This window comes from Eleutherodactylus coqui, chromosome 12 (assembly GCF_035609145.1).
Source record: "Eleutherodactylus coqui strain aEleCoq1 chromosome 12, aEleCoq1.hap1, whole genome shotgun sequence".
NCBI lineage: Eukaryota > Metazoa > Chordata > Amphibia > Anura > Eleutherodactylidae > Eleutherodactylus > Eleutherodactylus coqui.
In genome coordinates, this window is record NC_089848.1 from 60,583,254 (window position 1) to 60,606,028 (window position 22,775).

Consider the following 22,775-nt stretch of genomic DNA (forward strand, 5'->3'; position numbering starts at 1 on the left):
CCCCCCTTGGACTATAAGGCAGCTCTTAGAGGTCCCTAGTGTAGTGACCTCTTCTTCCCCTTGGATGGAGCTTGTTGGCCACTAGACGCCTCTACGACGCAGAGAAGAGATCTTGCCCAGTTACCAGAGTCTAAGAGAACGAGTGACACATGAAGAAGCTGTAATGCTGGACACGTTAATCCAAAAACAGTTCTAAGGCTTGGTTATTATTTTTAGCGGGATTGTTTGAAACTCTTTCCTGAACGTATTCCCGTAGATGTACGCCCATGGAGTTACATAGATACATACAACTATCATAGTAACATAGTATGTAAGGCCGAATGAAGACAATGTCCATCTAGTCCAGCCTATTGAATCCAATTTTAAAAAAAAGTTTTACAAAGTATGTAAAAAGTTTTTCAAAGTATGCGTTGCACTATATGGCTGTTTTTTTTTGTTTTTTTTTTGCATACTCTTTCATTGAAAGCTTGGTCAATATGCTTTTCAATATAGTTGATGTATAGGTGGAGCAGCGTATACCAGACTAACATAAACCCTGCAAACTATTGTACATCTATGGGACATACACGTTAGGAGAATTTCCTGGCATAAAGGCCAAATGTAATCTTAAGAAAATATCCCGTTTTAATTTAACATCTGCATTGTTTTTCCTCTCACCCACAGAATGTAAACGGTATTAAGTACCACGCCAAGAATGGACACAGAACGCAAATACGAGTCCGTAAACCTTTCAAATGCCGCTGTGGGAAGAGTTACAAGACAGCTCAGGGTCTCCGTCACCACACAATCAATTTCCATCCTCCTGTCTCTGCTGAGATTATCAGGAAAATGCAGCAATAAAAGCTGAAGACATCTGTGCCAAGAAACCCTCACCAGCAGATGCTAATTCTGAGAACAGCCACCTTCTGGTTTTATTTTAGTTTACTCCTTTATGTTACATTTCAGGGGAAGCACTCAAAAGTCCTACGAAACCTATGTTTCAGTGCATGCTTTAATCAAAGAATTCCAGTTCTTTGGAATGATCGCTCTTCTTTAAAGTGACCCTTTTTGTACTTTGCACATGTTCCTTACCACACCCATTTCCATTACTTTGATACGGTGCTACAATAATAATATATAGTCCAACCTTCTACGGGGAAAAACAAGTGTTTCTCTCTCCCAACCGTAAAGACATATTGGGATGCATGTTGTGGTGTTTAGATCCGATAGTGTTATGTGAATGGGAAAAGTAATCTTGGCACTGAGACCATTAGAAGTATTTTTACTGCCAAGTGAGTCTGAAGACCACCCGCGACCGGTGGCGATAGAAGTTAGACAGTGTAGGTTCACTCTATCTGAAGTTGGCCACAGGCCTTTTCAAGTCATGTCAGGTGCTCATTAGACGGAGGAAGTGACAAGTAGCCAAGGAGCAACTGTGAGGATCTTAAAAGGCATGCAAGAAATCTTGTGGACGTGCACTTTAAGGAATATCGGCCAAGTTTTATCTTGGGGAGTAAAGGTTCAGTGTTCCTTCATATGTGGATATGAATACATTTATACTCAGTAGCTGTTTATCTGGTAATTAAAATATGGACTGAAACCAACTGGCAGTATGGCGGCTAATCTGCAGAGTAAGACAGTTGGACTAAATGTCCCCTGTGCGCAGAATAACATTAATATGTATGATTCATGGTTACTGGGGGATGGATGAATATTTGAGACAACGTGCATAAAATATAGAATTAAGAGTCAGACCTTGAAGTCTAAAGTTTAAAACTTTTTATATGTATTTGTAACCCGACCCCCCCCCCAAAAAAAAAAATTGCTTAGAAGAAATAATGCAGACATTATTGTAGTGTGGTGTTGTCTGGAGCAACCAAAACAATCATGGCTATCATTTTTCAATCCGTCTTAGAAAAATGAGAGTTGTAATCTTATTGGGGTTTTTTGGGGTTTTTTTTTTGTCTGTGTGTGTGTCGGGGAAGGGGGGGGGGGGGGGGGGGTTTCCATGCCTATATTAGCTTGGATATAGCACTGACAATTAATTGATTACTCAGTTACTGGGACGTAATATATAGTGAGCGGCCATGCACTTTAGATGTATAGCGGACAAACCTGCCACTCATCTGATGGAAGCCTCCCGATTCTCCCCCAATATTTGCTGGTGTGGAAGATAAGAGTCAACAGCTGGATATTAACTGGCCTATTCTTAAGCCGCTGTTAGAGGAGTTTGGTAGTTTTCTCCTCTTTCTGCATTCAGAACATATGCACTCATGACTGGGCTGAGCATGCCTGTGTATGGGGGTGTCGGGCAAGAAGGCTGTTGGTCAAAAGAGCATTTGGCAGACAACTATTTGATGTGTATGGCCACCCTAAATCTTTTGGCCCATTATCCTTCAGATTTCTATGTCATCATTGGGCTAGACCTGCAAAATTATTCAACCCCCACTGCAAATTAGGTTTATTTGCAAAATTTACAAACTTTCAGCTGTTTGCAAAAAAACCCCAATTAAACAAGACCAATTTAAACACAACTAATATAACAAGCTGTTTCTCCAAATTTAACACATAATGGCACTTTTAATGACTACTAAAGTCTCAGAATTTTTCAACCCACTGAATAGAATCCCATAAAAGCACATATTTGCAAATTTGGTTGTTGTGTCAAGAACACCTGATGCAACTAATTAAGGGCTTCATTAGTTACATCAGGTGTGATTGAGATAAAACACCTCAAACACCTAGACCTAATCTGTAGGTTGCTATGATATTATCAGACAGTGTCCCATCGCAGTATTACATTTTCCGTTGTTTTCTGGTAGATTAAGCTACACGGATCCAGTTTGTTGTATGTGATTTTGTTTACTATAGAAATTCTTCAGAAAACAAGATGTGAAGTTTTACAACCATATAGCTTAACGTTACTTCTTACGTAGACATGCTGACCACTCACGTGAAATGAGTCAATAAGCTCATGTCAATAGGCCAACATATTGTAACATGATTAAATATGTACTATAGGAATAACATTACTATTATAGAACAGCTCTACGGCCAGGTCATACAGAGTTTTCCTAATACCGGTAGGGTTAAAGTCAGTTTGCACCTATCATGTAGCCATTTTTAGGTGAAAAATTCTGCGCTGTTTAATCTCTTGATATATCAGCTTACTATATAACTGGGTTACTGTGAAAGTCAATAATAAGACCCTATATAGTAAAGTCCCATTCTCCCTCCAGTGGCAGCTGCAGATAGACAGAACTTTATGGGGCACATTTATTAAAGCAATTACTCAACTTTTCAGCAAAAAGTTGCAATTTTTTGTGCAAACAGGTATCTGCAGAAAATTTGTGACTTTATAGCTTGTTACGCCGATCTGACTTTTAAAAAAGTGGGCGGGGTTTGATAGGAGGAGGTGTGGCCGCCCCAGGCCGACAGATTTATGTATAATTTATGACAAAAACCAGTGCAAATTATACCAGAAATGTATGCCAGGTTCTGAGAAGGCCTATGGAGTTGCTAGGTATGCGCTGAATATAGAGAGAAGGGGATTTGAAGCTCGTTATCAGAAAAACAAAGCTCCAATTACTATCAAGAGATATTCAGGAATGAATTCGCACAGAATGTGAACCTATACTACAATATATGGTTTTACATTAGGTTCATCACTTTACTATCGGTGATGAGTGATGAATGAACTTTTGAAAAGATCTAGATTAGTTCAAACCAAACCAGAAGTTCACCAAAACCCCTAAAACTGGTGTCTAATACTGTGCCATAAGAGCCATAAAATCCCCGAATTACCTGTGTGTTATATAGGGCTTTTATGGCTCTTAGACAGTGTTTTACACCAGTCTCCAGGACTAGTGTTGAGCAAACTGAACCAGTAGAACCCTGTTTTGGATTAAATGTTGCTAAAAGCTTGGTTCGGGTTTATGTCGAACTGAACTTTTAGCAACATTCGACCCGAAACGGGGTTCCACTGGTTCAGTGAACTTTCTTAACTGGGAAAAAGGTCTAACATTTGAATATAGAGAAGATCACCTAATTTGTTGCAAGGATTCTCAAGCTGGCCATAGACCCAATGATCACCACCCCCCCTCCCGATGTGACTTCTGATATTTTGTATACTCATCAGGAAGAAGAGATTTTTGGCTCTCCACGGACAAATATACTGAGCACCTGAAATATCATTGCCACATATGTATTTCCCTCAGACAGTAAATGTGGCATTTACTGCTAATAACCACAAACCTGTTATCATTTCGTAGAGTCAGGAACCCTATCTTTTCTCCTTAAGAGCACCTAGAAGTTGAGTGAGTGAGGAGACTTATAAGGCCATTCATGCTCCTCTGAGTAATATTGTTCCACCTCCCTTATTTGCAGTTCCGTAGGGGTAACGTTCGTAACAGAGATTGTTAGCAACCATCAAATCATCTGGATTGTTCCCTCATGGAACTCAACTAGGGAAAAAGGCACAAGTAGACTGTAAGAAAACCCGACCCTTGACACGGACCCGACTCCATAGGTAGATACATAAATACATACACTCTCCGTACTTGTGGGAAACTGAACCTAAAAAGCTCCAGATAAACTTGAGTCATTTAGTTGCAGACTTTTATTACCACATTAATCCTCTCATTGTTTTCTGGTGACGGGAGCTTAATGTGCGCTTAAAACCAAATGACCCCCATGTTCAGACTCGCGAACCTGCCTTACTTGTTAAACTCAGTATGTTTGGTATCAGTTGCGTAGGTGATGGAAGTATAAATAAGAATGTTTAACATATTATAAGAAGAATATTTTCATACTTAAATGACGTACGTATAAAGGTCGCGCTTGATATCATTTTCCTGTTATCTTGCTTATCCTATTTTTGTTACCATTTAAAGTACTAAAATTCTTGTCTGCGACTAGCAAAAAAAAAGAAGGAAATAGATAGAAATCTTTAAAAAAAAGTCTTTAGTGTTGGCTGAGTTACGGTCACCACTGTAGAGTAAGGATTGGAATTGGCACCAACTTTTTGTTAGAAGATATGGAAACCAAATCACCTTTTGCGGGGATAGACTTTGTCGCCACAAGCTTACACACATAAGCGGGAGGACTCAGAAACAGAATGGGTAATTCCACTGACCCAGCGGCACAAGGCTGATCTCGTGAGAAGACCCACCACAGTTTCTGGTTGCTCCACTACCGATGTAAAGTTGTGAATTCAAAGTTGCCCATGGCACCCATGCCAAATATAGTTTTCGTATTTCAAGCAGCATTGCAGGTTTCAGCAACACAGGAATTCATACAGTTAATGGCAAGTGTGCCGAAAAGAGCACCCCCCCCCTCCCATCCAAACTGCTCATTTAGTCTTCACCCAACATGATAGTTCACCTCATCCTATTGTCACGTCCCAGAATTCTGTTTTTTATCACAGTTTTTGTGAGAATCCATGACCATGTGAATCCCTACGAACCCTTAGGCACTCCATACAAAAGCACATGGAGTGACTAAGGGTTTGTAGGGACTTCTTGTGCCTTTTTGCTGTATGATATGTCATTGCCTCGGGGCCTAGACTAGACATTTTATAATATGAAGGACATCACAGGGATTCGGTGGGTTCCATCCACAAGAGTTGGTAACGAGCCACAGGTTGGAGCTTGGCAACATATGCTAAAGATTTTTTTTTTCAATTTTTATATATTTTTTGCTACTTGAGACAAGTTCAGGGTGCAAGGAGGGCAAGTGCAGCGATACGTGACAATAGTTGCATACTTGTGCCATTGTTAAGGTACAAAGTGGAGCACAAATAAAAGAACCCGGATTAGTTTAGGATTCAGGGTCAACTTTTCATACATTTACTAAGTGGCACAATGTTTTCCTTGGTTGTAGGAATCGTTCATGGTAACGGGTAATATGTTTCCCTTCGGAATTGTGCCTGACTATATTTTAGTAGGAAGTATTTTTGATTAATGGGGTTATATATTTTTGACTGCTTCCACCCAAGTGGCAGAAGTAACAACTTGGTCTCACTTTGATGCGACCTCCACCGTTACTTCTGTAGCTTCATAGGGAAGATAGCGATGGAGAAGTGTTGATCTGTTCCCTATGGCTTTATCAACATACCTGTGTAAATATACATCTAAGGGCAGAAATGACTTTGAATATGCAAATCTTTAATGTCGCCCATAGACTACAGTTCCTGTTTTACAGTCTAACACAATATTGTCTTGTTTTATATAGAAGAAAGCAAATTGTATGAGTTTCTTTATTTAACCTATAGGAATTCAAAGGAGACCCATATTAAAGCTTTAAGATATTTTAACAATATTTAAGGGGTTTTCCCACCATTGAAAGTTATTACCTATTCACAGGATAGGGTATAACCTGCTGATCTGTGGAGTCTGACTGCTACCGGTCCCAAAAATACAGCCTCAGCACCCCCAAAGTGTGGGCAATGGAGGATGTGCATACACACTTCTGTTCCATTCACTTCAATGAGACCGCCAAACTCTTAAACTCAGCTATCTTGTGGATAGGGCTTACTTTCTTTGGTGGGAATACCCCATTAAGCCAAGTTATCTGTAGTAAAAATTACCCGCCTCTTCCTGTTCCTGTGTTCTGGCATTTCTCTGTTCTCATAGGGTAATGGATCTAAGAGAAGCCAATCAGAACACAAATGCTAGATTCTGATTGGATGCTGTGGGCTACAGTGTTGCCAGGGTAATAGTGAAGTGCTGAAGCACAGGGGCAGGAGCAGTAAGTATTGCGGGGACACAAGCTAAGAACCCCAACCTGTACCTTCAACTTGGCACAGGTGGAAGATTAAAAATGTGAGTGCTAAATGGACTTTAAAATAGATTTTGCAATAGTTTTCCTTTAAAAGTCATGTTATTCGCTCAGTGACTTATCCTGGTGATCACATGATCACTTTCTGACCTGAAGTTGGACTTCTTCGTGTTACTTCCAAGATCCACACTGAGCAGAAGGCCTTTAATTTTTTTTTTTTAATCAAAAGAGCAGCTGGATCTGCCTAACACATATTGATATATAACCTGACCGAGGCTGCGGTGAGCTGCACTTGGTGCCTCAGGGGTGAGGTTGGAGAAATGTTTTTTTTTATTTTTTGTACTTATGGTCTAGTTTTTTCCTGGTTCTGAATTAAAAGATAGTATAGGATAATGTTTACAAGACAGGTGGTTGGTCCTTAGTAGGAATGCTGGAATGCTCATTGGATGAAGGCAGATGGGTTAGCTAGCTTAAGAAAGAGGAAGAGACTTGTAGAGTTTGGAGGTGAAAAACTTCTTCTGCCCCCCCCCTGATGAACTTTATGATGGGTTGTTCTAAGACTCGGTGCACATGGCTGGGTTACAGTTCCCTACAGGGATAGGTTCTGATCCAGTAATGTGAGGACTTGCTTTGGGATAGGCTTTCCTGATCCCATAGAATAACATAAGATCCTTTGGGTCTAATTATATACAGTTTCTGCAGGGAGTTGTGATACGGACATGTGTACGAGCCCTATGGGTACTCTCATTTGGGGACAATTTGTCCTTAAAGGGATTGTACCGGATTAGAAAATATAGCTGTTTTCTTCTAGGAACAACGGCACACCTGTCCTCGGTTTCATTGAGCTATTGCACTTCAAGTGACCCTCCAAGTCAAAGATGGCCGAACTGCTTCTCTGACTATCGGTGCATAGTAAGTATTGGTAGTCTAAGACACTACATGAGGCTCTGATTGGCCAACACTGCTCACATGGCCAACATTGGCCAATCAAAGCTATTGCTATTTACTAATACACAGTGTGCACCAGGTAGTCAGAGAAGTGGTTCGGCCATCTTTCTTTACCAGGAGGGTCGCTTTCAATATCATTAACTTCAGTAAAGCGGAGTTGCAATACCAGATATAACCTGTGAACAAGTGTGGCGCTATTTTTGGAACAAAACAGCCATATTTTTCTTAATCCTGTACAACCCCTTTAATTGGCTGTTGCATCCACAGGATTGTATAATGTCGGATTAATTGCTCACTAGGGGTGGGATAATGTGAATGTCATCTTCTACAGACACTGTTTTCCTCTTGGGTGATCAGGACCCCTGCAGACAGGCGTGTTGTGTTGTCTTACATACATGAGTATCTCCTCCATTATTCCTATGTCATTGAAATCTTGTATTCACGTATTGATTTTCGACTACATCTGTGTTGACAAAAACATGCCATGCTGCCCCCGGTGTTCATTCTGTGGGGTTTTTAAAGAAAAAAAAATTCTGTAATTTTATCTGAATTGTGAAAAATACCTCCGTTCTAAAGATGGAGATTTAAAGCACTTTGTTGTTCTCGATTGCCAACCAAGCTAATGTTTTCTGCAATGCCAATCATTGTGAATACCGCACAGTATATGTGCAAGTCGACTGCAACCCCAAAGTCTCCATCCATGGAAAGGAGACCGAGCGGTCGGAAAGGAATTTCAAGTGACTCTCCTTTGATGTTTATAGCGATTATTTTTTTATTTGTACTTTTTTTTGACTGCCTTGTAATGTTTGTTTCATTCCACATGGAGGTATCTGTTTAGCCTTACGGGTCACCTGTGTGTTGTGCTGTGTGCTGCAGGTGCTACAGATAGTCACCTGTCTTACATTACCATGTCTGGATCACTCCTCGCTCAACCCATGCACCGACCGCAGCAGCTGCTGACAAAAGTTAAGATTTGCTAGTATGAGACTAGGAAAAAGGTCTGATTTTGTTCTTTTGAAAGGGGCTTTCCAAGCAGCACCTGCTGGGATACACTGGGGTCAGAGTGGAAGCGCTGCTCCAATCCTATGTAATGGCCAACGCTTGTAATTTCAGGTGCAGCTCCCATTGAAATCAATGGGACCCCAGCTTGAAATTACAAGCGCAATCCCATTGATTTCGATAAGAGCTGCACTTGCAATTACGAGTGCTGGCCACTACACGGGGGTCGGAGCAGCGGCTTCTGATCCAATCCCGATGTATCCCAGTGGGTGCTGCCAGGGAAATCCCTTTAGTTCTAGAAACAGCACCACTAGTCTGTTGGCCATGTCTGGTCTGCAACTCAGCCCTTTCCTGTAAATGTAAATGAGCTGCAATACCAGACAGAACCTGTGGAAAAGAGAGGCGCTGTTTCTGAAAAGAAAAAAACCAGATCCCTTCTATAATCTTAAAAATTAATTGAAAAGCCTTACTTTTCAGTGCTGCGGTAGGATTAATAATTCAACGTTGGTGACAGAAGTGACAGTGCCATGTCCACAGATTCAAAAATTGTTCTGGAGATGAGCTTGGCAGCAAATTGTGAAGTCTTTTCTGCAGGCAGAATTGATCATGGATGTCCTTTTCTTAGTGGGGGCGATGTATTCAGTAGTGTCACTGTAGCGTCATACGGAAAGGTAGCTCAACTACGGTATGTATATAGTATATAGGTGAAGGACACACGAGATCTCCTTCCAGTATTTGCTGTTGGATCTCTCTAAGGCCCCGTTCACTCATTTTTGGATTGGACAATAATCCACATCCCACACATGTAAATGGGGCGATTGCCACCCTTTTCACACGATACATAAAATGGATATGTGGATTTTTGGCTGCAGGGTATAAAAAAAATCCACCAGAGAACTAAGCAGTGTACAGAACCGCCGAGGATTTAGCTTCATTGTATGACAGCAGGGTTAATCCTCGTCCAGTTCCGCAGCACAAATCTGAGTGTAAGCCGTGGATCTGGTAGGGAAATACATGTCAGCTTTGCAATATGCAAATCCCAAATGTGAGCATACAGTAAGAGCTTCCCGTACCATAAGGTGATGGGAACATTAATGAATGCGCTCTGTATGTAGTAGATTGGATGTCCGATTCACAAAAATTCATGCATTTTAAGGGGATTCTGTCATCAGGTTCATACAGTACTACCCAACTACGGCCCGCATGAACCTGCACAAGTGCCGCATCAGCCTATAGATTCTGTGGGTGCTGCATTACAGATCCATAAGTACATATTGCAGTACAGACATGTTCTAACTTGGCAACATATGACCCTAAACTTGGTAAAATGTATCTATCATTTGTAAGAGGGGCAGGGAGAGAAGAGCGCCCCCTTATGAATACAGAGGACTCATAACCATGACTCCATTGCATTCTTCCTAAGACTCTATTAGTCAAACGGCACAATAGTTTTGTTTTATTGGGATCCTCAGGCTGCTTTCACACTTGCGATAAAATTGCGCGATAACGCAGAATTATGAAACCCATGCTTTCCAATGGTTTCATTCCCATTTGTGATGCTTCTGTCCTGCGATGTTGCGAGATTTGAAAATCGCTGCCAGCCCCATCTTTCTGCGTTTTGCTTTATTTTTATCACCCATGTTTGCCTATGGAGCTTCTGTTTTATCGCAACGCACAAACTTTTGATGTTCGTACGATGCGTTAACATTAGAAAATGCTATTGTCTATCGTGCAAGAAAAAGCATTGCTCAAAAATCGCCTGAACACAAATGCGATTTTGCTGCGGCGATATCGCGATCGCCAGTGTGAAGGAGCCCTTAGTAGGGTAGACCTTAAATAGGCAACATATACAGATGCTAGATCCACTTTTAAAGCAAAGTTGCAGTTTATCATCAGGTGCTGAAGAGCAACTGACTGCTTTTTAAATGGGAACTTTTAAGGCTGGGTTCACACGGGGTGGATTTACCGCGCAAATTCCACGCTGAATTTCGCCACGGTAAATCCGCATGCGGCCGCTAATCCCGGGAGTAGCCAGCCATGTGGATGAGATCTCAGAAATCTCGTCCACAGGGGACGGCAAATCCGCTGCGGCTAAGCCGGCAGAAGCACGGATTTGCCGGCCGCAGCATGTCCATTTTTTTTTTCCCGCTGCGGCCGCGCTCTCCTCTATGGGAGCGCCGGCCGCTGCAAAAGAGCCAGCGGCCGGGCAGCTTCAAAGCTGCCGCGGGTTTTGCAGCGGCGGTTCTCCTGGCAGAAATCTCGCGGTTTTTCGCTGCGGCCAAAACGCGAGATTTCCGCCGAGAATCCGCTCTGTGAGAACCCAGCTTTAGGATTTTGCTTTAAAGGGCCACTCTGGGGGTATTTTTTTTCATTCATTATATAACTAGTCCCCCTAGTATATACACTATATGGACAAAAGTATTTGGACGCTGCAGAAAATATGCAACTATTAAGTTTGCTGAACGGCATGCTGGGAAGGGCATGGGTGAAACAAAAAGCTGCTCATTTTGTAATAACTATTCATTCATCCGATCAAGCACTTGTGGGACGAGCTGGAGCGACGGGTACGACACTTACTAAATAGGATAATAAAGCACTTTTTCTGAAAAACATGCAGTATCCAAATCCTTCTGTCCATATAGTGTATACGTCAGTTAGTATTACCAGCTTTTTACTCTTTTCTATCTGAAAGTTCCTGGAATCCTCCTCCTCAGGTGGGTCATGTGATCTGTTTTCTGACAACCTGGGATTTCCTTCTTTATGTATTGTTCAGGTCGGTATTTTAGTCATCAGGATCTCCTGTATGATGTAATTACAGGAACTGCACCACATCGGTTGTTCACAGGGGGGACAGAAACTCCTATCACAGACCTCTGTGATAGACATCACGTGGCTCCAAATACACTAACTGTGTATCAAAGACAGCACACGGCCCCATCATAGGGATATGCAGACTGATATTTTTGGTCCACATTAAGACTGCATCGCATGTCCTATTCTTGTCCATATCACAAATGAGAAATAGGACAAGCTAATGCATGACATGTGCTGTCCGAGTTGCACTCAAGGCTCTCAGGCGCAATTCACACGCACATGAACTGTGCCGGAGGCTTTACTGCTGATTTAGAGGCTCCTGTCACACAGTTCTTATGAAGGAGATGATAGCTCAGCCTCCCTGACTGTATAACTATAGTTTTTATCTTATTTAGGTGAATATAGGAGATAATGATAATTGCAGTGTCCTCCCTGCAGGCAGTGATGGTACTGACTCTAGCTGGGAATATAATTCTTAGCTGGGATTGCTAGCACAGCATGGAGGGTGACAAAGTATGGAAAATCTAACAATCAAGATGGGGTCTGATAAGTATCAGACAGGATGCTGCACTGCAGGAAAGTGAGTGTAATGTATGTAAGGAGACATCCTAAGGGCGACAGGGGGCAGCAATGAAAAAAAAAGTGTTTTCGTAAGAGTGGCCCTTTAAAGGTTAAAAAAAAAAAAAAAAACATTAAAAGGGAGAATGGCATTAAGAGTCACTCAAACCGTCGGCGATTTTGTGCATCAGTCATCCAATCTTTTTGGGTCTGTTTTAAAAAAAAAATTGACCCCAAACCCAAGTGTGAACCTCGGCCTACGTATAAAGCATGCAGCTTTCCATTAGAGAGATGCAACAGCTAATGAAGGAAAACCCAGCAGAGCGCATCATGTAACACCCAGGGCCGATCCGTGATCCCCTTCACATATGCTGCCTGATCCAGACATGGGGATGAAGCGGGAAGCATTCAGCAAGCCCTATTAGGCAATTTGCAATCTTCTGCATTGTTGGCAGCCCTGCAAGGAAAAAATCCAGTATCTTTTCTGGCAGCGTTCTTTATATCCCAGGCAGGATGTTAGAGCAACAGCTAAACAGTTGTAAAATAATATCATTGTTGCATGTAAATTCTTTTCGGCTATAAAACTGAAATTCCAGTTTCTATTTACCTTCTCCGTGTGACAGTATTACTCCACAGGTAAGGATGGGACTATTTTGTTACATTGTGTTTAGTGAATGTATTGTACGGTGTCTGTGAAAAGTGTTTAAATTATATTTTCATATGTTTCGTTGGGGACAGAGTACATTAAGTTGGAAGGGGACAGGGGTTTTAATGTTTTCAATACGAAGGCAACTTAATGAATCCAAAACTCCTGTCAAAGCTGCTTATAAATGTAAATCAAAGTTAAATAAACTGCCTCTGACTGAGAACAAGTACAAGCGGCTCATTATTTTTTTCCCCCTCGTGGTTCGCAAGGTGATAAGTTCCACCGGCACACAGACTCATAAAAGGCGGCGGAGGGATAAAATGTATAGAAATGTATACAATTACTCCAAGTTCTAAACAGAACGTTGACTCAGATGCCCGGCTTACCGAAATACTCTACACGTTGATATTAATCTTATTAAGATGCACCTGTCACCTCCGAAGAGGCGGCCATCTTGTATCCTGATACAAGACGACTGGATTGTATGAATTTGCTGCGGATCGCTAGTTTGAATATGAAACAACCGTGTCAGAACTTGCAGCATAAATCCTCCTCTTCTCTACAGATGCAGCCGCCAAGACAGTACTGAAAAAGACAAGCTAGAACCCAAGAAGGACCCAAGCTCGAAAGTCCCCCCAGTAGATGTAGGTCCATAATCATGCCCTTCTGTAAAACTGATAAAAATTCAGATATTCGTCAGCGGTCGCCCAGATTACCCAATTCGGACTTGCAAACCTTCAAGTTATGCAGCATTATGAGAAGAACGGGTGTCAAACCAGAGGCTGATCATGTAGGTTTGCTGAAAACCTGTGTGGGTTCTTATGCATTAGCAGCTGCACTTCCTTTATAAGAAACCACCAAGTAATGTTTTGTATTAAACAGGTTGACCGAAGTGGATGACTTCAGGATGTAAAACGACCAACAGCTTCACCAACGGGTTGCTGGCGGCTAAAATAGTCATGCATGGACCTACAATACCTCCCTCTATTCAAGCATATTCTTCCCTAATAACCTGCTCCCTCTGTAACAGCTTGTGGTTGTGCCCCACACAGAATCCAAGAGGTTAAAGACTCCCTGTGCCTCCATATAAAACATGCTTATTGTACAGTGTACTGTAGTTTCATTCAATCACTGCAATAGGAACAGCTGGCATGTGATATCTTGTGATCAGTTCCGCAGTACCACATGATGGTCGTATCACGATCTGCTCTCATGTAATGTACTAAGCTCTCCTTTGCACAGCAGAAGGCAACATTTGGCAGTCATAGCCAAGTGGTGACTTGAGGCTCAATAGCGGAACACTGACAAGGTTGCCCCTGTTGACCCCACGTCATCACCACCACCTTGCATAGGCCTACATAGATGTCAATGGACCTTGGACACACGAGCCTTGGATTAATCTGGAGTGACAAGTCCCGTTTCCTGCTCTCATATAATGTGGTTCAACACAGGTTGCCAAGTTTACATTTGGCATAAACAGAACAAAGCTGTATCCTTTGGGTGTACCATTGGGGTTCAAAAGGCCGGTGGTGACTGTCATGGTCTAGGGAGATTTCTCCTGCCATGCCCTAGGACCACTGGTCATCGTACTACAATCTGTGAATGATGAGCACTAAAGGGATCAGTTAGTGAACCATCCTCACCCATATCTTCAGGAAGTTTTCCCCGACTACAATGTCATCTTTCAATAGGGCAGCGCTGTGTCACCGAGCTCAGATCACAAGACTGGTTGGAGGAATAGGACAATGAATTCTCCACACTGCCTTGGCCCCCAAACTCATCGGACTGTAACCCCACTGAACATGTTTGGGGCATGCTACAAAAGGGCTGTGCCCGCAAAATGTGCCCCAACGCTATAGCAGGCAAGGATCAAGGTGGGTATGGAGGATGTTTGCCACCTTGCAGAATCTGTTCCTCGATGTCTGAAAGCTGTGATGGCTGAAAAAGGTGGACCAAGCTATTGTTGAGCGGGTAATTCAGAGATCATTTAGTGTAGAAACTTGAGATTTATGGAAAGACATAATAAAGACAATATAAATCAGACTCATTGAAGGATTTTAGTTTATTTAAAATAAGATTTGAGAGAATCGGTCAAAACAAGTTACAACTGATAAATGAAAAAAAACAAAACAAAGATCCCCTTCTGAGGATCCAATATCTGTATATGTGCTTTAATGAGGTGCTGCAAGGGACTATTCACATTAATAGCCGATCCGATCGGACACTTCCAATGTTCCTATAGTATCTTCTTGTGTGCAATCGATGTAGCACAGATGACTATTTTTGCATTTACAGCAGAGTCTATCAGAGAGATTTATAAGAAATAGCGCCAAAGAAAACCAGTGATCATTGCAACCAATCACTTGCACCAATTTCCAAAGGTGTCCCTCACAGGTGTATGTAGTGTACAGAAGTGTGACCTGGTCCTCCGTTCACAGCTTAAGAGGTCCGCCTGCTGTAAGCCGTTGCGGTAAACCAATCACATATAAAACTACACACTAAGATGCAATCATTTTGTCAATTAAAGGTAATTTCATGGTAAGAAATTGGGGGGGGGGGGGGGGGGGGAGAGATAAGATTTCCAGCGAGTCCACAATAGGGCTGCATGCTATATCATAAAGCCACATCAGTTCTTGTGCCATCTCCTCCAGCAGCTGGAAGCAAAGGACAGAGGATTCTCACCTTGTGACTACTTTTATACACCTAACTACCTGTACTCAAATAGTGGTCACCGGGATTCAAGGACGACCCGAAGTATCACAGCCCGAGGAATACACTAAGAGGAGGCGACGGGGACTGCAAGGCGATGATCAGACAAAATATGCAAGGTTCTGTCTCGCTAATTGAATATGTATGCGGTTACTGCAGAATTAGGCTTTAAAAGGTACCGTGGCCGATGTTACACAGACCATGTGACCAGTTAAAGGACATTTGTCTTTGTCAAACAAACTCCATCACTACTAAAATACTTAACACCAAATTAAATAGAAGACATGCAGTGATCTGCCTCCAGGAGCCTCCAGACCTGGGGAAGAAGGGTGCAGGACGTGACTTGGCTTTTGTGCATTAAACAGCTAAAATGCCAGAATGCGATCTCCCAATAGAGGTCTGACACGGGTGAAACCCCTCTACAAGAAGAGGACAGCACAGGGGGTTAATAGTTTACTTCAGCTCTAGTTACATTGCAGTGCATATTTGCTTTAAGCGGCTTCCTCTAGTTTGTAAGGTGAACGTTTCACTGCTACGATTCAAACACCAAACTAAACAAAACTTTTAGTTCTCAAAATTCAGGACATTGCCATCAAAATGGGTCTGCACATGGCGCTCGAACGCCTGCTGGTCGCACTCCAGGGGGAACTGCTCGTTGCACATTGGGCACACCTTCCAGTGACTCTCCACGTGCTCTTCAAACTGACTCTGGTTGTAGTTGGGGGGAAATACCATCGTGCACAGGGGGCATTTCTTGTGTATTGTGTACCTGAAAAATAAGTCACGAAAGCCATCAGAACGGGGAATGCCGCCGGGCAACACAACCGGTTGGTTTGCCGAATTTCATACATTTAAAACGGTCTTGCAAGATGGGTGAAAAAGTTGCTGAGGCATCAGAACATCCAGCGCTGCCATAAAACCAGGGATTGGGCGACGGGAAACTAATTGGACTTTGTCGCTTGATGAACAAAAAGTACTATTAAAAGGGTTGCGCCCCTTTAATGGGTGGGAATCTAATTACTGGGGCCCCCCATGAATCCTGAGAACAGGACTCTGGAGTGTCCTGAAGTGAGGGCAGCGGTGGTCGCACATCAGCACCATTGCTCTATTCATTTCAATGGAACAGCCATGAAGGGCTCTGCTATCTCCACTGACCTCATTGAGCTGAATGGAACCCTTACTACTTCAGAACGCGTCGGGAGGTCCCCAACAGCCATATCCCCAACAGCCATGAAAGTTATCCCCTACCCTACACCTAAAGCAACGCACTATCGCCCATTGACAGAAGCCCTTTCACTTGAAGGGGTGAATCCTATTGCTGATTGGTCCCATCTTATGATGGAACTAAACGAACCCCATTGACTATAATGGGGTCCATTCAGTGCCATCAGGCTGTTCAGACAAAATAGTGGAGCATGCTGCGCTAGGTCAGCCAACATTTAAACAGAAATAAGCGACAGAGACTCAGAACCGAGCCCTGAAGGTGATCTGTACAGAACCTTTGTTTAAGAGGAAGGAACTGTTGGCTATTAACCCCTTCACCTACCCTAGAACACCAAAATAAATAGAAATGAATAATTTTTTTTTTTAATTAAAAGGGGGGGGGGGGGGGGCACAAACATCCATAAGGGGTGTGTCATAACCGAATGTGTGCCATAACTATCACATGGCTCTTATCTCAACTGAAGCTACAACACTCCGCCAGATCTGTTACACAATGGATGTTGAGTCTGTCATTTTGACAGGAAAGTAACGCTGCATACAGAGATACTATGTAGTCACATGACAGAATTAGCTACAGAGGGTCAGATAGGGCCATCAAAGATAATGTGAATGCAGCCCAACAAGGCAGACAGGAAATACAAAAGGAGTATATGAAATATACAGAACACATCTGTAAGTACCTTGGATCAAAGCAGAAGCCAGACTGTTCTTGTCCAAGGAAGCTGGGAGCCTCCTGGTCCGGCTGCAGGGCCGCAGTGTCATCATCCTGCAACCGAAAACGGAATGATTAACAGTTGTGTACGTCATACCACCTAGAAAATAGTGAGGTCAAAAATATATTAGAGAGGTCGTCTCAGCACAAACCCTCTTCACAATGAAAGCTGTCCCCGAGGGCCATTAGTGGCCATGGCCACTCTGCAGCTTTACACTCCGGGGACCTGCTATACGGGGCTCATGTGTCCTAAGCACTTGGAAAGTCTAACCATCCTTTAACCCCTGTAGTGTTACTTTCTCCTAGATCGGGTTGTGCTTGTGTTTATTATAGGTGACACCTGTGGGCAATAGCCGCGGTCGGCTGTTCGCGGCTATTAACCCTTTAAATGGCGCTGTCAATTCTGACAGCGGCATTTAAAGCCATCCCCGTGGGGTGGCTTGATAGTGCATTCTGACAGGCAGCCTATGACGTAATGCTATAGCATTACGGTCATACTGCAGGAGCGATCAAAGCATCGCATGTTACTTAAAAGTAAAGTGAAAAAAAGAACAATAAAGTTTTTTTTAATTGTAAAAAAATATAAAAGTTTAAATCACCCCACCTTTGCCATATCTATAATTAAAAAGTCTGAATAATAAAATAAAGATACAGATGTGGTATTGCAGCGTCTGTAAAAGTCTGATCTATCAAAGTAGTGCATTATTTACCCCGCACGGTGAACGTCGTCCGAAAAGAAAAATAAAGAACGCCAGAAATGCACTTTCAGTCACCCTGTCTCCCAAAAAAAAAGGCAATAAAAAGCAATCAAAGCAATCGTATTCCGAATTAGTGCAAAACAGAAACTACAGGACATTCCGCAAAAAATGAGCCCTCGCTGAACTACGTCGACGGAAAAATAAAAAAGCTATTGCGTGCACAAAATGACGGCAGAAAATAATTGAAAAAATTAAGTGTCTTTGAAAAAAGAAAAAACCTATACAAGTTTGGCATCGTAGTAATCGTACTGACCCATAGAATAAAGTTACCATGTCGTTTTTGTTGCAGTTTGTGCGCCGTAGAAACAAGACGCACTGAAAGATGGCATGATGCCGTTTTTTTTTCTTTCATTTTACTCCACTTAAAATTTTTAAAAAGTTTTTCAGTACATTAAATAGCACCATTGAAAAATACAAGTCATCCTGCAAAAAACAAGCCCTCATACAGCGACGTTGATGGATAAATAAACGAGTTATGATTTTTTTTTAAAGGGGGGGGGGGGGGAGGGGTAGGAAAAAACGAAAATGGGGAAAAAAAGGGCCGCGTCATGAAGGGGTTTATAATCAAAAAACATAATTTTAGTAATTTTTACATTTTTCTTTAGTCTCTACGGGGGAACTTGCATTTTCCATAGTTTGAGTGCTCATACAGTATAACGCAATAACAAAGTATTGCATTATGCTGTATTTTGTGATGCAGAGTGCTAAGGCAGCAGAATGCAGTCCTAAGCTCTCGCTCAGGACCTGAAGGTTGCGGGTTCAATCCCTGCATGGTTCAGGTAGCCGGCTCAAGGTCGACTCATCCTTCCATCGTCGTTAAACTGAGTACCCAGCTTGCTGGGGGATAATAAGTTGGCACTATACAAATAACAAGATTTTATTTTGACAGGAAATGTATCAAGAAGTGCTATAGGCATGTGTTAATAGATGATCAATCATGGCAGCCCTGGGAGCTTTCAGAAGCCCCTATGGTGCAATGACAGCTAAATGACACCTCACAATCTCATTATGAGTGGGCTGTTTGGGATCCCCAAACAGATATATATGAAGCGAGTTCGGCCCTTGAGCCAAGTTCATACACAGACATCAGATGTGTTGGGAAGGGGTTAAAATTCCCATTGCCTTTAATGGACAACTCTGGTCTAAGAATCGCACCAGAATTGGACATTCTGCAATTCTTTATTTCTTTTCTTTACATGGACCCTCAGTTTATGGCAGGGAAAAAATGTTTACCTATATGAATCCACACTTTATATTTAATGGGTTTCAGTTCTGTCCAATTTGGCCAGTTTCAGGCTCAGACGGTAAAATCACTTGTGTGAAGAAGCCCTTATTCAGTCTAGAAAAAAAAAAAACAACCCCTCATAACGTGACCGGCCCTACATCAGTTAATGGGATCCACTGGGATCACAACCATTTATTGAGTACTGGCTGTGATTGGCTAAGCATCAGCCAATCACCGCCAGCACTCGATGAATGACTGTGATTGGTTCAATCACTGCCATTCATTGAGCGCCGGCTGTGATGGGCTGAGGCTTAGCCAATCACAGCCAGCGTTTCCAGAAGGCAGGGATTTTTGAATCCCCGTCCAGAAGAGGAGAAGATCACTGCCGGGGACCCGGGGAGAAGATGCGGCCGGGCTGACAGCGCGGGACAGGTGATGTATGTGTGTTTGATTTTTTTTCTGCAGCCAGGGCTTAAATTTTAGCTTTGACAGTAGGATTTCCTACTGTCAAAGTTGCATCGCATGAAAATCACATTTTCGGGCAATGCAACAGGGAGGAAGGCTCTATAGGAATAAATGGGCTACAAAACCTCACGAGTAGTGGGCATATAGCCGGACCAGCGAGGTTTTTTGTGTCGTTTTCATGCTACAAAACATCACATATGTGAAGTAGCCTATAGGAAAGCGTGGGCTCCTCATACATGTGATTTGTAGCATTGCAGCAACCCTACAAAATTGGCAACTTTGTCGCCCGGGTAAACGAGGCCTAAATATAAAGTCAGCCACGGAAACGTAAGCCAGCACCACATGCTTATGATGCTGAGGTAAAAAGAAAGCTGCGCTGTGATTGGTTGCTATTTCTTATACTGCTGAGGTAAAATGAAAGCTGTGCTGTGATTGGTTGCTATTTCTTATACTGCTGAGGTAAAATGAAAGCTGTGCTGTGATTGGTTGCTATTTCTTATACTGCTGAGGTAAAATGAAAGCTGTGCTGTGATTGGTTGCTATTTGTTATACTGCTGAGGTAAAATGAAAGCTGTGCTGTGATTGGTTGCTATTTGTTATACTGCTGAGGTAAAATGAAAGCTGCGCGGTGATTGGTTGCTACAGGCAGGGACAGATTATCTTGTAGACAGCTTTCATACGAGTGTGGTGCCGGCCTACTTCTCTGTGGTTACCCTATAGGATAACATGGCTTCCACTCGAGGCATTACCCTGTACCCCCAATGTGTTAGTGGATAGAAAGCGCAAGATCAGAATAAAACATACGGTACAATATATATATAAAAATGGAAAAAAATGTAAGAATACAACAAGGGGACATTACAATCCCCTCCTACAGACCTCCATCATGAAGCGGCTGCCCCGCGCTATCCCACTCCACACCCAGTACAGGCCCCGGTGACCGCGCAGTTTTAATTGTTCCGCCTAAAAGCACCTCGTCATTCAAGCAAGCGAAAGTGACCGATAATCGTCGGTTTAAACGCAGCCAACGACGAATAATAACTGTTCGCTTTTCGCTGGTCTTTCGCATTACGCAGGCCTTAAAACCATCGTTGGCTCGTTCACTTATCGTTCGGTTTAACAAGCGTTCGGTCCTTATTCACGTATACAGCGAATGTGAAAAACGGACTGATTCTCTTTTTTATGAGCCGACAATGCATCTGCCTGTCTAAACAGCCAGCGGTGACATCGGCGCGTCTGAAAGGGACCCTCAGAAACAAGGACCTTGATGTGTCTGCAGTAATGTTTGTAAGCCGTATGCCGCCATCTGTGCAGCGAGGCCGCCCCATGGATAATCTCGTCTCCAGAGCGTCGGCTGTCCCCCCAGCATCTTTCACCCACGGGTGGAATCTTGTGGCTCCATAAAAACAGCAAATAAAAAAATCTGAAAGCAAATGCTAGTCATAGTGGCGTGCCGTGAGCTAGTGACAGGGGACACTGACCAGAGCCGTGAGGAACGCGGGATACAAGCAGATCAGCCCGTGTCAGCAGACCTTGTAATCCGCCGGCATCCTGGGGGATTTGTATTAAAAGAAGCAAACTGCTAAATAATCTTCTGCCGCAGCTCCTTGTAATTTGTGTGTAAGTAAGAGGCGATCGCTCCAACACCTCGACTCTGGGAACTGACAAGGGAGTCGCAGAGCTGAGTGATGTGTACATGGAGATCTAGGCAGCCAAGCATGTCACCGGTGTCTCCCGGCACTCAGGCGCATCACTTAAATTGCCGTCAGGCTGAGGCTACATCACATCATCAGCGCTGTCAGCCGCGCTTTTGTTTCACGAGCGCCGACGCCACGGATCTATCCGCAGTGCACTGAAGAGTATAGTGCCTATCACAGGAAACGCAGTGCTGCACGCCTGGGAGGACTCCTTCATAGCATGCCAATAATGACTATCGCACTCCTAGAAGACACTCAGAAGGAAAGTAAAGAGTCAATAGCTATAGAGTAATACCACATTTCCCTGAAAATAAGACCCTGTCAAATATTCATTTTTGCCCCAAGGAGGCAATAGGTCTTATTTTTTGGGGATGTCTTATTATACTTACCTAGCAGGCTCGGTCTGTGACCCTACCGCTGATCTCCATAGCTCTAGTGCGCTTGCTGCAGTCCTCAGCCACCCACAGAAGATTGCTTCCTGGTTACGGGATTCATAAATCCTGCCTCCAGAGAGCAATGGCTCAAAGTGGTTCATTGAGCGCTGCATTGACTGCCTGAATTCAGCCAATCAATGCAGCGCTCGATGAACCAATGCGATAGCTGTGATTGATTCTCGAGTGCTGCTCAGCCAATCACAGCCATCGTGTTGTGGAGGCGGGATTTATGAATTGCCTGAGCAGCGGCATTGATTGGCCAATTCATAAATCCCGCCTCCACAATGAGCTGGCTGTGATTGGTTCATCGAGCTCTGCACTGATTGGTTCTCAAACGCTGCTCAGCCAATCGCAGCTTATATTTTAAGTCTGCCTGAAAATTGAGGGTAGGGCTTATTTTCGGGACAGGTCTTATTTTCTGGGAAGCATGGGCAACTTTTCCCCACATCAGAGGGGTTAACCCATTGGCATTCATAAGCAGTATATCTGCACACATATGCTGTCCATGTGTTTGGTAGACTATAGTGTGCCGCCATCTGATGCTCACAGTGCATCAGCGAGAGATTTATCCTACCGATATGACGAGTCCAATCAGTTCCCTCATCATTAAAGGGGTTGTACCAGAATCACAACAGGATAGGATATAACTTGCTGATTGGTGGATGCCTCCCATGTCCCCCATTGCCTGTCATTGCAGGGTTGCTTCTCGCCCCACAGTGACCTCAGAATGAATAGAGCGCTGTCCGAGTATGAGAAGCCGCTACTCCATTCATTTCAATTAGCAGACGGAAACACCCCAGTGCTTGCCACTCCGCCATCTCTGGCAGTCC

At 43.2% G+C, this 22,775-nt stretch overlaps 2 protein-coding genes across 2 annotated transcripts in view; one reads left to right on the plus strand and one right to left on the minus strand.

Annotated features, from left to right (window-relative positions):
* Window positions 1-1,713, plus strand: part of JAZF1 (JAZF zinc finger 1) — a 265,425-nt gene extending 263,712 nt beyond the window's left edge. Inside the window, exon 5 of the mRNA XM_066584480.1 lies at window positions 664-1,713. Coding sequence (XP_066440577.1) covers window positions 664-840 — 177 coding nt within the window. The 3' untranslated portion in view covers window positions 841-1,713. The remainder of the gene's footprint in view (window positions 1-663) is intronic.
* Window positions 1,714-14,765: 13,052 nt separating this feature from the next.
* Window positions 14,766-22,775, minus strand: part of TAX1BP1 (Tax1 binding protein 1) — a 121,420-nt gene continuing 113,410 nt past the window's right edge. The window contains exons 17-18 of the mRNA XM_066585793.1: window positions 17,335-17,420; window positions 14,766-16,199 (exon numbers count right to left, since the gene is read on the minus strand). Coding sequence (XP_066441890.1) covers window positions 15,995-16,199; window positions 17,335-17,420 — 291 coding nt within the window. The 3' untranslated portion in view covers window positions 14,766-15,994. The remainder of the gene's footprint in view (window positions 16,200-17,334; window positions 17,421-22,775) is intronic.